The sequence below is a fragment of the Rhodnius prolixus genome, unplaced genomic scaffold, assembly GCF_049639745.1.
Source record: "Rhodnius prolixus isolate KJV_2025 unplaced genomic scaffold, Rpr scaffold_13, whole genome shotgun sequence".
Taxonomy (NCBI): Eukaryota; Metazoa; Arthropoda; class Insecta; order Hemiptera; family Reduviidae; genus Rhodnius; species Rhodnius prolixus.
Window position 1 is genome coordinate 9891168 of NW_027411583.1, and position 13559 is coordinate 9904726.

General features: G+C 32.3%; 1 protein-coding gene across 1 annotated transcript; it reads right to left on the minus strand.

Annotated features, from left to right (window-relative positions):
- Positions 1-315: 315 nt before the first annotated feature.
- On the minus strand, positions 316-6571 carry LOC141447732 (uncharacterized). Its single transcript, XM_074115516.1, has 2 exons — positions 6296-6571; positions 316-1698 (listed from the first exon to the last, which is right to left on the minus strand). Exons 1-2 carry the CDS (start codon positions 6391-6393, stop codon positions 351-353), a joined length of 1446 nt encoding a protein of 481 aa, XP_073971617.1. The 5' UTR covers positions 6394-6571; the 3' UTR covers positions 316-350.
- Between the last annotated feature and the right edge of the window lie 6988 nt (positions 6572-13559).

The window sequence follows — 13559 nt, forward strand, 5'->3', positions numbered from 1 at the left end:
ACATTTGAAAAGATGGTACGCTAAATTCGCATGTCCACTCACCAGCTGAACCAACTGGCGGATCCGGGACCTGCTAAAACCGTGTTAGACAACCACACTAGTAAACTTGATAAAAGAATTTCGCGCACAATTGTTCTTATCTGTTTAAGATGCTTAAAATAAAGTATGTTTAATGTTAATGCTATTATGCAATTCAGCATAATTGAGATAATGTTCTCTCGTTTCAGGACTTCACTTCCTACAGCAGACAGTGAACTGAAGTGGATCTTAGAAAGATGGAGTACTAAAGGTAAGCCTTTTTCTTAATTACACGTCCAGTGTTTAATTTTAAACTAATTAAAAACACACAATTACTTATAAACATTATTATTTTCAACAAATCGGTCGGCTGTAAATAGTTGATGTATTACTTCCGTGTAATTTTTGCTCGGATAGTTCATTACTGATGGCATTTTGTATAGATCGTACTGCATACGAGGCGGATAGTTCAATATTGATTTGTCCAGATGTCGCATTGCTTTTACAATTTTTGACGCTAAATTCTGATCAGATATTAAATATGAGATTGGCATTGCAGTGTTTGGTTTAGTTTGCCCCATTGAAAATGGTTTCTCGCTAGTGACATATCTAAAAATTGGTTCTTCCAATTTTTCTGGTGAAGTTATGTGCTTACGTTCCGGCCGGCTAGGAACATCTGCTGAGAAATTTTGTCGTCTATCAAAATCAATTACATTGCGTTGATATTGAAATGGTGTAATGTTCAAATTTCTTACAACAGAATTGAGCACCGTTTTTGGTTGAAAATAACTTTTGTACAGATTATCCAGGTTATCCATAGTTTCTTTTTGTAAAAGGTTATCCTTTGATAGTGATAGTAAATCTTTTGGTGTGATATAAATTTTTCGCCCAAATTCCTGATTCATTTGTGATGTATTCATAAATGGAGGTAATGTCTGAGGACAGAAAAATTGTAAGTGTTGATTTAAATCGGTTTCGGGGCCATTAGTGGTTCTCGTAGGATTAGTTTCTAGGATTTGCTCGTCAGATTTATTCTTAAGTTGTAATAAATTTCTTAAAGAATTGTTATCGTTCAGCCAGCCGTTTGTTTTAATTTCATTCATCTGCTCATGTGGTGTGGATAATGTTAGAGGTAATGATTTTGATGAATCATTATTTATTATGGTTGATAAAGTATTCGTATGATTCAATACCTCGAATCTATTCCATGGATTATTCTCTTTAACTTTATTATTATAATTACTATTACAATCATTCACTTTATTTTTGTCTTGTCTAGACTTGGTAAACCATAACCGTGGTTTTCTTCTATTTATCATTGCCCGTTTATGAAACAAAATATCACCATCTTGGACAATATCATCGATTAGTTCATTAAAATGTTTCGAATTAATTGCATTAATCGATTTCTTTTCATTAGTATGATGTTCATTTAACCAAGAATTAATTCTATCGATTTGGTATAACATTGACGTGTTTTGTTGTAAACTATCGAAATAGTTTTCAGTCATTTGTCCTTTGGAAGTTGTTTTGTAGTATTGCCTTGTATGGTGTCCATATTTTGGATATATTTTAGAACTATAAAAGAATGTTTGTTTCTTTGATCTTGGTAAGATGTCCTTGTAGATAAATTCACTAGCACTTAGTGCACTCAAAACTGCGTTCATCAGTAAACCAAATCTGTGTAGATAATAGATAAATTATTAAAATAGATAAAAGAGGAGGGCCGCTTTGAGCGTTAAATGCATTTCATTTTTCATCTAAGAATTATTCATTTCAATTAAGCTGGACCCTTTTGCTCACTACATGTATTTAAAGTAATTAATAGCATATTTAAATTATGATTATGCAATGCAGAGTCAACGTCTAATTGTTTTTTGGGTTTTTTATATCAATTTTTGCTTTAACAGAATTTGTTAAATGTAATCTCACATTGTTGGACTAACATCAAATCAGTGGCTACATTTATTTTTCGTTATAAATCACACTAGTTCAAAATTTAGACGGGAGATGATGTTCACATTTTTAGTAGGGACGGACATTCGCGTGGGGTTAGAGATTATCCGCTAACTACTGTTTAGTTTATTAACTAAAAAAATAATAAGAAGAAAATTCACGTTTTTGTTACTAAGTAACAGTAGAGGTATCAAATTCACAGACAATATAAAATCCTAGACTTTTTTTTTTTTTATAATACATGTAAGATTTCTGTCAACAGTACTCTTTAAAAAAAATAAAACTGTGGCTGTATCATGGACACGGCCGTGTGTTGTAACGTGAATACGTTTACGTAACGGGTTATAGTTTTTATATAAAATATTTTTATTTATGTACTTAGGATGAAATCAAGGAAACAAATCGACGATCGGTCACAATCTATACAAAGTCCGTTGTCGATGTAGAAGCGATTTCCATCATCCACTTGCATAATTTCAAACGCCCCAGCTACAGATGTACTAAAACTATCGTTGATCCGCTCGGCCGCATTCATTCTTTTATGTTCCCGATGACACAGCTTGACTCGGTCATATGGTGTTTTATTATTACCATTCGATTGTTCTTGAGAAGCACTTTCCAACCGTATACGATCTCTTGGCATTTGTTTTTGGCTTTACGACGCGTATAAGCCGACATTATATATTTTTGATAATTTTTTTTTTTTTATTCTAACACCTTATTATATTCACTGTCACTATTTTACACTAATATTTTATATACAATCGATAGATTGTGACGACAGCTGACGATTAAAACTTAAACGAACATCGTAGCTTCTCCGAGTCAAAAGTTATACTAATTGCAAATCTCGATACGCAGCAAAATGATCTCAAAATGGTGGCGCTTCCCCCTCCACCGCGCGCGATGCGTCACAGTACTCGCTTATTGTAATGAATTCTTTGATCCTTTAGCTATCCAGCAATCTAATTTAATTTTGGATGTAGACGATAGATTCGAAACTATAATGCCAAACTGTATCCCCCGATTTTGTTATCATTAGGTTTTTTGGATTGCCCCCATATGATAGCAAATTTAAAGACGTATTCACGTCAAAATTCCTTTGACTCATTGAAAATGTAACGCGACTCAATAATGGGGTCGAGACCCCAAAGGCTTGCGGCTTTGATCGCTAAGACTAGAACCCAATCACATTTTTAAATTCAAGTCACTTATGGCTCAGTGTCGCGATAAAATGACGACGGACAGTTTTGGCTAATCTATAGAATAGCGCCCCGGGGGCGTGGCCTGTTTATGTTTAGGGGGTGGGAAGTACAGCGCACCTACCGGGGAAAAGTTAAACTACTTCCCGCCAATGAACTGTTTCGGATTGTGCGAATTTCGTAACGCTTATGTTTCGCACGCATGCGCAGTACACTTACTGCCTAGCATCTGCTTCCTGTTTAATGTATTAATAGTTCCCGCGAGTGCTCTGTGTGTGACCTGAGGTGCCGTTTTTTTTGTAACTTTATGAGTATGAGCGTTTTAAATTTGCAGTTTTTTTAAAAATTAAAGCATGAGTGTAGTGTGAATGAGGTTGGAGTAATGAATGTTATAAAATTTTGTATGGATGTTGGTTTGATCAGTAGGAGATATGTATGTCCGAAGTGTGGATGTGAAATGAAAATAGTTAAAAAAAATAGTGTGATTGATAAGTATGTTTGGAGGTGCCGAGGCTATTCGACCCCGCCAAGTATACCCTCCTCACGAAAAGGACTCCACAGAATAAGGTAAGTTTCTTTTGTGTTGTTCTGTGTAATTATTGTAATGAATCTTGTGACACAAATTAAAAAATTGAGGGTGATTAGGTAGGTTAGGAGAAGGGAAGAAAAAAATCAGGGGGTGTGGGGGGCGAAGCCCCCCATTAAGAAATAAAGAAATAATTCGAAGTGATTCTGATTCGCTGTTACCATATAACCCGCTAGATTTAAGTGTAAATATAAAATAAAGAAATAGTTTTATATTTATATTTGAATATGGCGGGTTCTATAGTAACAGCGAATCAGAATCACTTCGAATTAGGCCACGCCTCTGGGGTGCTATTCTAAAGATTTACCACAGGGTCATTCCATGTCAAATCAACACAAAAAAAGACCATTTTTGACCTCACCATCTCGGATTTTCTTGAAATTTGGCACATGTGTACTATTGGTATAGACTTGGAAAAATATGAAATTTTACTGTGATATGTCAACTGGTTTATGAGTTACAGGGCTGTAAAGTTGCCAAAAATGGGCTGAAAAACAGGGAACCCCGTGTTTTTGAATTACTGTAGATGCTTTCCTAATTGAGCTACAGACTTGGGATTGGTGTCATTTTATAGCATATATAATGCCCTTTCCTGTGATATGCGACACCATATGGGTTAGGATAAATAAAGCTTGTTAAATTTAAATTTAAAATTTAAATTTTAAATTTTTTAAAAAGTACATATTTTAAAATTTTAAAATTAATTCTATAAATAGCTAGTAGTGTTATGAATCACTGGGCAAAATATTAATTTGGGACGACAATGGCTTCATTGTTAAAAAAATTTAAGACTAAAGCTCCTTTTCATGGAAAATATATTTTAATAAAATTAAAGTAATAAATAAATTGAAAATAGTAATAATGAATCAATGAATCATAATTAATAATTATTAAGATTTAAAATATTGATTTTGAAATCATTTTTAGAATTAATAATTATGATTACAGTAATTATTCATATTAATTATAATATATTATTTTAATGAAATTATGCAGTTAATCAAATTATACAAAAATAATTCAATTCAATATCTTTGTTCAAGAACAGTCTTCTTTGGCTGAGATAACAGCCTCTTTAAGTTGGTTTAAGTCGGCAAAGGGCCTTGTGATGGCGTAGGGGGTTCGGTAAAGAGACTGGCAGCTCGTGCCAGTTTGCAACGACCCTATGGAAATCAAATCCAAACTTCACTACAACTTTTTGAGTGGGCAGTAGAAAACATCACCAACATAGACTTTGCATATTCAACCCAGGAAGACTATGTTGAATCTGAGTGTTTTTTAAAAAATCGGTTTGCTCAAGCATTGGCTATTAAAGGAACACAGCAATACCATGCTTTCATTCCCAGAAGTAAATCCAAAATATTGGTTAAAAACTTTTCTATGAACTCAGAAGCTTGCGAAATGGAAGTTTCAAAATTCCCTGATAATCTAAAATTAGCCGCCATATCAGGTTGTATATCAGTGTAGTCTATAAAGAAACTGGTGGCTTGGCTTGGATATGTTTTAGAGAAAAATGAAGAACTTGATGAAGTAAAAGTAACTTTTCCTCATCCAGCTGGACCCTCTAAATCATCTCGCATCCAAGAAATGCCGATATTCTTTGGGTCTCAGTAGTGGATGTTTTGATAAAAATTGATCCTGTGACTCTGACTGCAAGAACTTACATATGTCCTACTAGAAAGTGATGCATGACAAACAAATGACGCCTTTTCAAGCTTAAAATATTAAAGAGATCCTATTACTTAACAGTATGTTTTACTTTGGACTTATTAGTGGAATTATTATTAGCATTATTGTATTAACATGAATTGAGAGTTGAATTAATCGGATTGGAGCGTTAGTCTTAAATTTTTTTAACAATGAAGCCATTGTCGTCCCAAATTAATATTTTGCCCAGTGATTCATAACACTACTAGCTATTCATAGAATTAATTTTAAAATTTTAAAATATGTACTTTTTAAAAAATTTAAAATTTAAATTTTAAATTTAAATTTAACAAACTTTATTTATCCTAACCCATATGGTGTCGCATATCACAGGAAAGGGCATTATATATGCTATAAAATGACACCAATCCCAAGTCTGTAGCTCAATTAGGAAAGCATCTACAGTAATTCAAAAACACGGGGTTCCCTGTTTTTCAGCCCATTTTTGGCAACTTTACAGCCCTGTAACTTATAAACCAGTTGACATATCACCGTAAAATTTCATATTTTTCCAAGTCTATACCAATAGTACACATGTGCCAAATTTCAAGAAAATCCGAGATGGTGAGGTTCAGACCCCGTGTTGATTTGACATGGAATGACCCCACAGTTTTTTGTTGAACTGAACATACGAAGGCCTATCGCTATTTTAACTGTTTTTTTTTAGAAAGAGAGAACCATGTTCTGATTTATTCTTCTTCTTCTTCTTCTTGAGGTGCTTGTTTATTTGAACTAGTTTGAGAGAGGTGGTCGCGTGATGTGGAGGAGATGAAGTTTTTTCTCGGATCGCCTAAGCTTAAAAATAACAAAAAACTGTAATACTTACACAATATACATGGAAGTCACCAAAACGTATAAACAATAAATTCCAATTCTTTTGAAAAATATTTGACTGCAAATTGAATTACAGTAAATTCCGAACATTTAAAATTCAAAGTAAAATTAACAAAAAGAAATGGAAGATGATAAGCTATCTTTCTCGTTTCATTAAAAACAACATTTTCATTTTTAAAAAGAAAAATTGGTTCAGTTAATTCTGAACTAGATTAAATTTTAAATAATTAAAAAACGCTAATTGTTAATTTTGTATATTATATTTTAATTATATTAATATATTTCATATTGAGTAAAAATATTGTTACTAAGACTACAGCAATTCATATGTAAGAGTCATACCTGTACATATATTGTTTTTTTTTTTTTTTTTTTTTTTTGCGCATCAACAGCTGAGGTTATTAGCGCCCGGAGCTTTTTCCAGTGTACTGCCAGCCTCCGGACAGTGTTCTCTCGTTACAGACAACATTGTCCATTACCGGACAGTGAGCTGTAAGAAGCTCCTAGGAAGAGAAAATATATTGTTCATTTAATATGGATTACAAAATTATAGCGTCAATGTATTATGTTAGTCACAATATTAATCAAAATGAATTTGGATTTTTGTAGACTATCCTAAAAAAGAAATATCCCTCCCTGAAAAGGGAGTTTCATTGAAGAGAAAATGTATGGAAATTGAAAACAGGAAATTAATATAATTAGTCGACAAAATAACCCAATGATGTGGAAGCCTGCGGGTGGCCGATCAAGAGTAACGGAACGCCAAGGAATACTTGGGGAAAAAAAACGAACGGTATTGAAGAGATTATGACCAAAAGAGAGGACTATCTGAGGATGATGCTTTTGGGATAAGTTATGCTTAGAAAAGAGCTACATTAACTCTGTACGTGACGTTCACGTTTATTTGTCAATCTGTAGGATACACTAAGGCTCTTCCTTAATTTTATCGCCTCACAATTGTTGAATAAAGTAATCGCCTGTTCTTTTCTTGACTATCCCAATTATCGAATTAGGTAAAAAAAACCTTTTAACTAAGATTTTATAATTTCGTTAGTTTAATTTATGCTTCTATTATTATTTATGTTTCAAGATTGTGGATGTATAGGCTAGATTTTAAATGATCTTTGTTTTAAATGCTAAATACAGTTAAGTTTTTAAAATTTTTACACTTAATATTGCAATAATTACACTAAAATATTGAAATACATTAATTGGGGGACGGTCCTTACAGTATTAAGATAGTAATAAAAAATATATATATATTTTGGGATCTTCACTCTTAAGTATTATTGTAATTGTGGCAATAATTTCATTGATTACTTGAAGTCTTCTCCAGATGGGTTTCGTGTGCTCCCTGCTACACTTTATGGAGAAAAAGTACAATAATTTAAAGAAATATGCATTAAATAAAATATTTTTTTAAAAATTGTTAAAGAGTAGTTCATTTGGCTGTTCAGGCAGATTTTTGGTATCAATATATACAGGGTGTTCAGCATAAGACTACGGTAACTTCGGGAGGCGATTCTGGGCATCATTTGCAACAAAAAATTCCATATAAACTGTGGCTCGATTCGGCTCCGTTTTGTAGACACTCGTATTTTTAATTTTATGTTTTTTCATGGTACTACTACTTTTTAGCAAAAAGTTGTCTATATTTCTCAAATTATTAAAGCTACAGCTATTTAAATAAGCTCATTAGAAAGAAGGTTAAATTTCCTTTAATATAAGCTAATTTGTATTCCAAAATAATAATATTAAGTATTTTACTTTGTGGCCCAAACATAAGAAATAGCAAATTTCTAATTTTTTTCCAAAAACTTTGACTTCATTTTTCTCAAAAACATTTTATATGAAAAAACCGTGCACTATTCAGGAAAAACATCTACATACGATCACCTTTCGAACGGTGTACAATAATTGGGGTTTTGTTAAAAATTGACGCAGAAATCTGTGATTAATTGCAAAAAAGTAGGCCTCAAAACAGCGTCGGCATTATGAAAGGAATTCACCTACCATAAGAATATAACTGATCAGAATCATCAAATCCAGTACGATTTTTTGCAAACGTGTTATTTAATAATTAATTAATTTAAGAACTATATTCAAAAATATAAAATTTACATTATAAATAATAAAATAAAATAAAAAGAAGAGAAATGAATATGATGTTAAATGAGTGTTAGGTACCAATTTCGAAAGAAAGGATTTTCGTTTAACGAGTTTAGATCTGTGTGTTATTCTTTAGTTAATTAAAGAAATATGCCAAATAACGTGAATAAATCATCATTTTGAACTACTCAATAAAATTTTGGAATTAACAGGTTGTGAAGAGCTAATGAATAAGCCAAGAACTTATTACTCGCTCTGATCCCCAAATTAAATAATAGTGGATGGAATACTTCACCGGACCGCCTGTACACCTCCAAGATCGGCTTAGCGTTCGGATCACCCTATCAGGAAAACATCTAGAATCCACTATTCCCATCTACGAAACCGTAGATGTATAACATGTCGCGATATTCAATATTCGAATACGCTGGCATAATGATAGCAAAATGACAACTAAATATCTAATGAAAATGTAGACTTTAAACTATCTTTTCTTCTTGTTGTATTTATTTGTTTTGATAAGCCGTATTAGGATAAAACATATCAGTTTTTAACTTTGAGATTAGAGAGATAAGTAAGTTCCTTTCTTAATGCCGACGCTGTTTTGAGGCCTACTTTTTTGCAATTAATCACAGATTTCTGCATCAATTTTTAACATAACCCCAATTATTGTATACCGTTCGAAAGGTGATCGTATGTAGATGTTTTTCCTGAATAGTGCACGGTTTTTTCATATAAAATGTTTTTGAGAAAAATGAAGTCAAACTTTTAGGAAAAAATTAGAAACTCGCTATTTCTTATGTTTGGGCCACAAAGTAAAATACTTAATATTATTATTTTGGAATACAAATTAGCTTATTTAAAAGGAAATTTAACCTTCTTTCTAATGAGCTTATTAAAATAGCTGTAGCTTTAATAGTTTGAGAAATATAGACAACTTTTTGCTAAAAAGTAGTAACACCTTGAAAAAACATAAAATTAAAAATATCTATAAAACGGAGCCGAATCGAGCCATAGTTTATATGGAATTTTTTGTTGCAAATGATGCCCAGAATCGCCTCCCAAAGTTACCGTAGTCTTATGCTGAACACCCTGTATATTAGAATATAATCTAGTATCGATATCTGTAAAGTTTCTATTAATACCCATTTTCTATGCATCAAATCCTCACTATTTCATCATCTGCTTTCATTCATAACAGCTCAACACAATTTAGGAGATTAAGCTCATCATAAGCTCTGAATTCTTGTAGTAAATAAATTCAAGGCTTATTGTTTGAAATTAAACTACTGAATAAATCGGTATCAATTTATTTTGAATTGAATAGAATAAAGTCTTAACAAAGAATCTAAACATCATACATATATCTATATATATATATATATATGAAATAGTAGAACTATTGTTTACCAGTTTGCCGCACCAGGTGAGCATCATTCCAAGAGTAATATATATGTTAAACAGTTCAACAGCAGATAGCGTAGAAAGCTGTAAACGTCACCACATTAAATGGTGGTATCACTGTTGGTTGACACATTTTATTTACGCATAAATTTGAATAGTTATTCATTCGTAGGCTAAATTTTCATATCAGAGTCTCTTTGCATCCATAGTTCTGAAGATTTTCTTATAAATAAATTTTATTTTAACAGTAAAACAAATTTATATTTGTCGATTAGTAAAGCTAAAATTAATGTTTATTTCCGCTAGAATTGGGTGGCTAGGATGCGTTGGCCTCTTCCCAAGATCGTAATCTTTCTTTAAAACAAAAAAAATTGCTCAAACTCTCGAAGCAGCTTCAAGAAGTTATATATGAAGAGCAGGGCTACATGATTTTATAATATAATATCGGATGTAAATATCGAAGGAGGCTATAATAAGAAGTTGTGTTTAGAAACTGGTTCCGTTAAAAATGGAGTAAGTCCAGCACAGAGTTTTGGTTTTTTTACTTTCTTTACTTAGTGTTAATTGAGAACTCTTCCCTCTACCAGATCTATGGCTACAAGGCTGTTTAACAGGCAAGTATCCATCAGCTCTGTGCGGTGTATATTAAAAGTTATATGCGAGGTGCTGACCGCTGAACATCTTCCCTCTGTCAGGGACATCTTCTAAACGCAATTTCAGCAAGGTCTTTCAAAGTTCTCATCCTGTATAGAAAACGCTTGAAAAAAGTGGACCACCATTTCCCAGTTGACTGTGTGTGTGGTATAACTCACGGCTTCAATTAGCCGGATCGTGTTAGGACTAATCTGAGATTTTATATTTCGGTAAGTTACTTCGTCTTTCGCCCAGCCAATGTTAGATTTAATTACCGTTTCGCTGCCGATATAAGGGCTTTTCTTCCACGAAAAGCTGGACAGCTTTACAAGCATTAAGTCCAACGAAGTATGTCCAAGGCCAGTGATACGACTTTTTAGAAATCCTATCAAGAATTCTTTAGCCTAAATATGGTTTGTTCTCAACTGAGTAACGGATTGTACAATCTTATTGCAAAGGGATTCGGCTCTTAAGGCAAAAACAAAAACGCAAAGGCTATATATTTTACCTAGGAGCCCCTTCACTAAATTACTGAGATTGTAGTGGCGAGGACTTCTTGGCCAATCCTCATAGAATCTTATCTTCATTCTAAATTGTCATTTATAATTCTAGAAACTGTACAATGTTAGAAGTATCGTGTTTTACCAGCTCGAAGTTTGAGGGACATTTAGTTACATTCATGTGAAAGATTTTAATAAAACAATCATCCAACTAGTTTGAGTTAGGCAATCATTAGGCACTTATTGCAATATAAAATTAAGTGAATCAATTGATTTAAATAATAAATTTGCCGAAAAAGGTTACATGCCATAAATTTTGAAAAAAATTCTTCATATAATTTAATGTTTTATTTGTTACTCACGCAAGGAATGTATTGCGTTCGTGTTTTCATAGTAATAGGGATAAGGGTTAAATTTAATAATAAACGGGAGTATCAAACATCGATGTCAAGACTTATATTTAATGAATTAAAACAATTTCCTACAATTTTGAATGTCTTTTATTTTAAAACAATATCCTAAATTTCAGGTGGACAATCAAATTAAAAAGCTTGGCGATCTAAGACTTAATATATATCCAGGTAAACTTAAGTTTCAATTAGGATTCTACATAATCACTTTTTCAATTAGATAGTTTAGATAGTACATATTCTCATGTTTTCAAAATAACTTAGGCAACAATAATAAAATTAAGTATTAATAATACCGTAATTATTTTAAGCTTGAGGCTCCTGGACGACTCTAAGACAGAAGAAGCGTTGGAAGGCTCCCACAGGTGTTGGGAATGATATCTCAGTAAGCAGTCTTCCACACAGAACTACATCAATTTTGTGATGCTGGGTTTAATTTTTGGTATCATTAATTCCATTTCTGAATTCGTAATTTACTTAGAACAACAAGCGGTTCTACAGGTTAGTAACAATTCAATCGAAGTTAATTCAAAGTAGAGTGAAATTACCTCACTTTCTGATAAATAAATACGCAGAGTCTGGTGCCGGGTCATTCAGGATAATGAGACAGAGATTTTCTTTGTCCAGGAGGGGTTTCCACGTTAGCCTTAGAGAGTAACAAGCTATTTAGGTCATTAGCAAAATGCCACATAGTGCTGCGAATTAAGTGAGAACACAAATGGGTGTTGTAATGATAGATATAACCCGAGGCTGGTGAGAAAAGGTCCTGACCAGGCTACTACACACTGAGTGAAAAAAATCTATGGTCAATGGTTAGCCAGCATAGGTTTGTTAAAAAGAAGAACGACCACTACATGTAATTAGTACCTGTTTCCTGCTAGTATGAAAGTCGGAAATGATTAAAACTTCGGCCCTTTCAAAAATAAATAACTAACTAGCTTTTAACCCTTGATTCTCTCTTTAGTGTCTAAAGCCTGAAGAGAGAACACAATTTTTTTTATCTATTTTCAGGATCAAGGGTTCAACTCTTTAGTCAACCTTCGGGCTCACAGCTGCCTTATACTATTAAAAAAAAAAAAATCTGGAATTGCGGATAGTCCAATGAGATTTCAGGTCAATTTAATATTGTATTTGCCTGGAAGATACTTTCACGGTATTTTGTCCATCGTCAAAAGAACACAAATCAATCATTGCTTTAAATGAAAAATACTAAATAAATGTGGAATTAACACGAAGTAACGCACAAAACTTTGTTTTTATTACATTACAAACTTATTTAGATGAACGACCGAAAAGTAAATTACGTTAAATTCACAGTTATAATCTGTACATGTTAATTCTACTATCACTCAAGTTGGATGCTTTGAAATATGAATCGCTCTGCAACATAGCGGTAAGATTAGTAACTATATTCGTAAATTAAATCACAAAACTTGTTAATGTGAATGCCCCTGCCATCTAGCGGATGTTTTGGAAACTAGTTCTGAAGGAACGATGGAATGATTAGTTTTTATCACCTTTTTTTTGTGTGTGTAACAATTATTTGTTTTACGTGATTATAAATTTATTACAATACTTATACTAATAAAATATTTTTAAGATAAAAGAAAAATTCTAGATGTGGTAATTGTTTAATATTAATACTCAAGTGCTTCTGTTTTTTCAACTACTAAAATTTATTTTTTAACGTCGGTTCTTGCTAATAGTAGTTTTAAGAAATGTGTGTCTCTCTCTTTTCTCTTGTAAAAATCTATTTCCAAATAAAAGATATCAAACTAAAATAAAGCGACTTAATCAGAGCTGTACCTCTTACATTTTCCTTAAGCTTGGAATTTTATTACATATTTATTTATTATTAAAATTAAACGGTTTGCAAGAAGCGTACATTACACTAAAATGAAATTATAAAGTGAAGTTTATCTTCCTTAGGACTGTCCTAAAATTATTTTCGTAGGAAAAAAAACAAAAAACAAATCTACTGTAACATGTATTTAAGAAACGTGAAAAATTCTTTCAGTAATGTGATATTTTAAGAATTTTGCTCAAACCATGAAATTTAGCTGTGAATATTATCTTCATTATTATGCCAGTGATAGGGTACATGATAATGAAATGGCTCTCTAGAGAGAAACACGGATTCAACTCCTGTAAAAGTGCCCATAATAAACTTTTTCTGGAAAGATGATTTTAAAACAAAAAA

What these genes read in the sequence shown, in the direction of transcription:
- LOC141447732 (XM_074115516.1), bottom strand. Translation starts at nt 6,393, where the DNA reads ATGTTCGGAATTTACTGTAATTCAATTTGCAGTCAAATATTTTTCAAA. An exon ending in GTGACTTCCATGTATATTGT is followed by an intron (nt 1,699 to 6,295) that starts GTAAGTATTACA and finishes TTATCTACACAG; the next exon opens with ATTTGGTTTACTGATGAACG.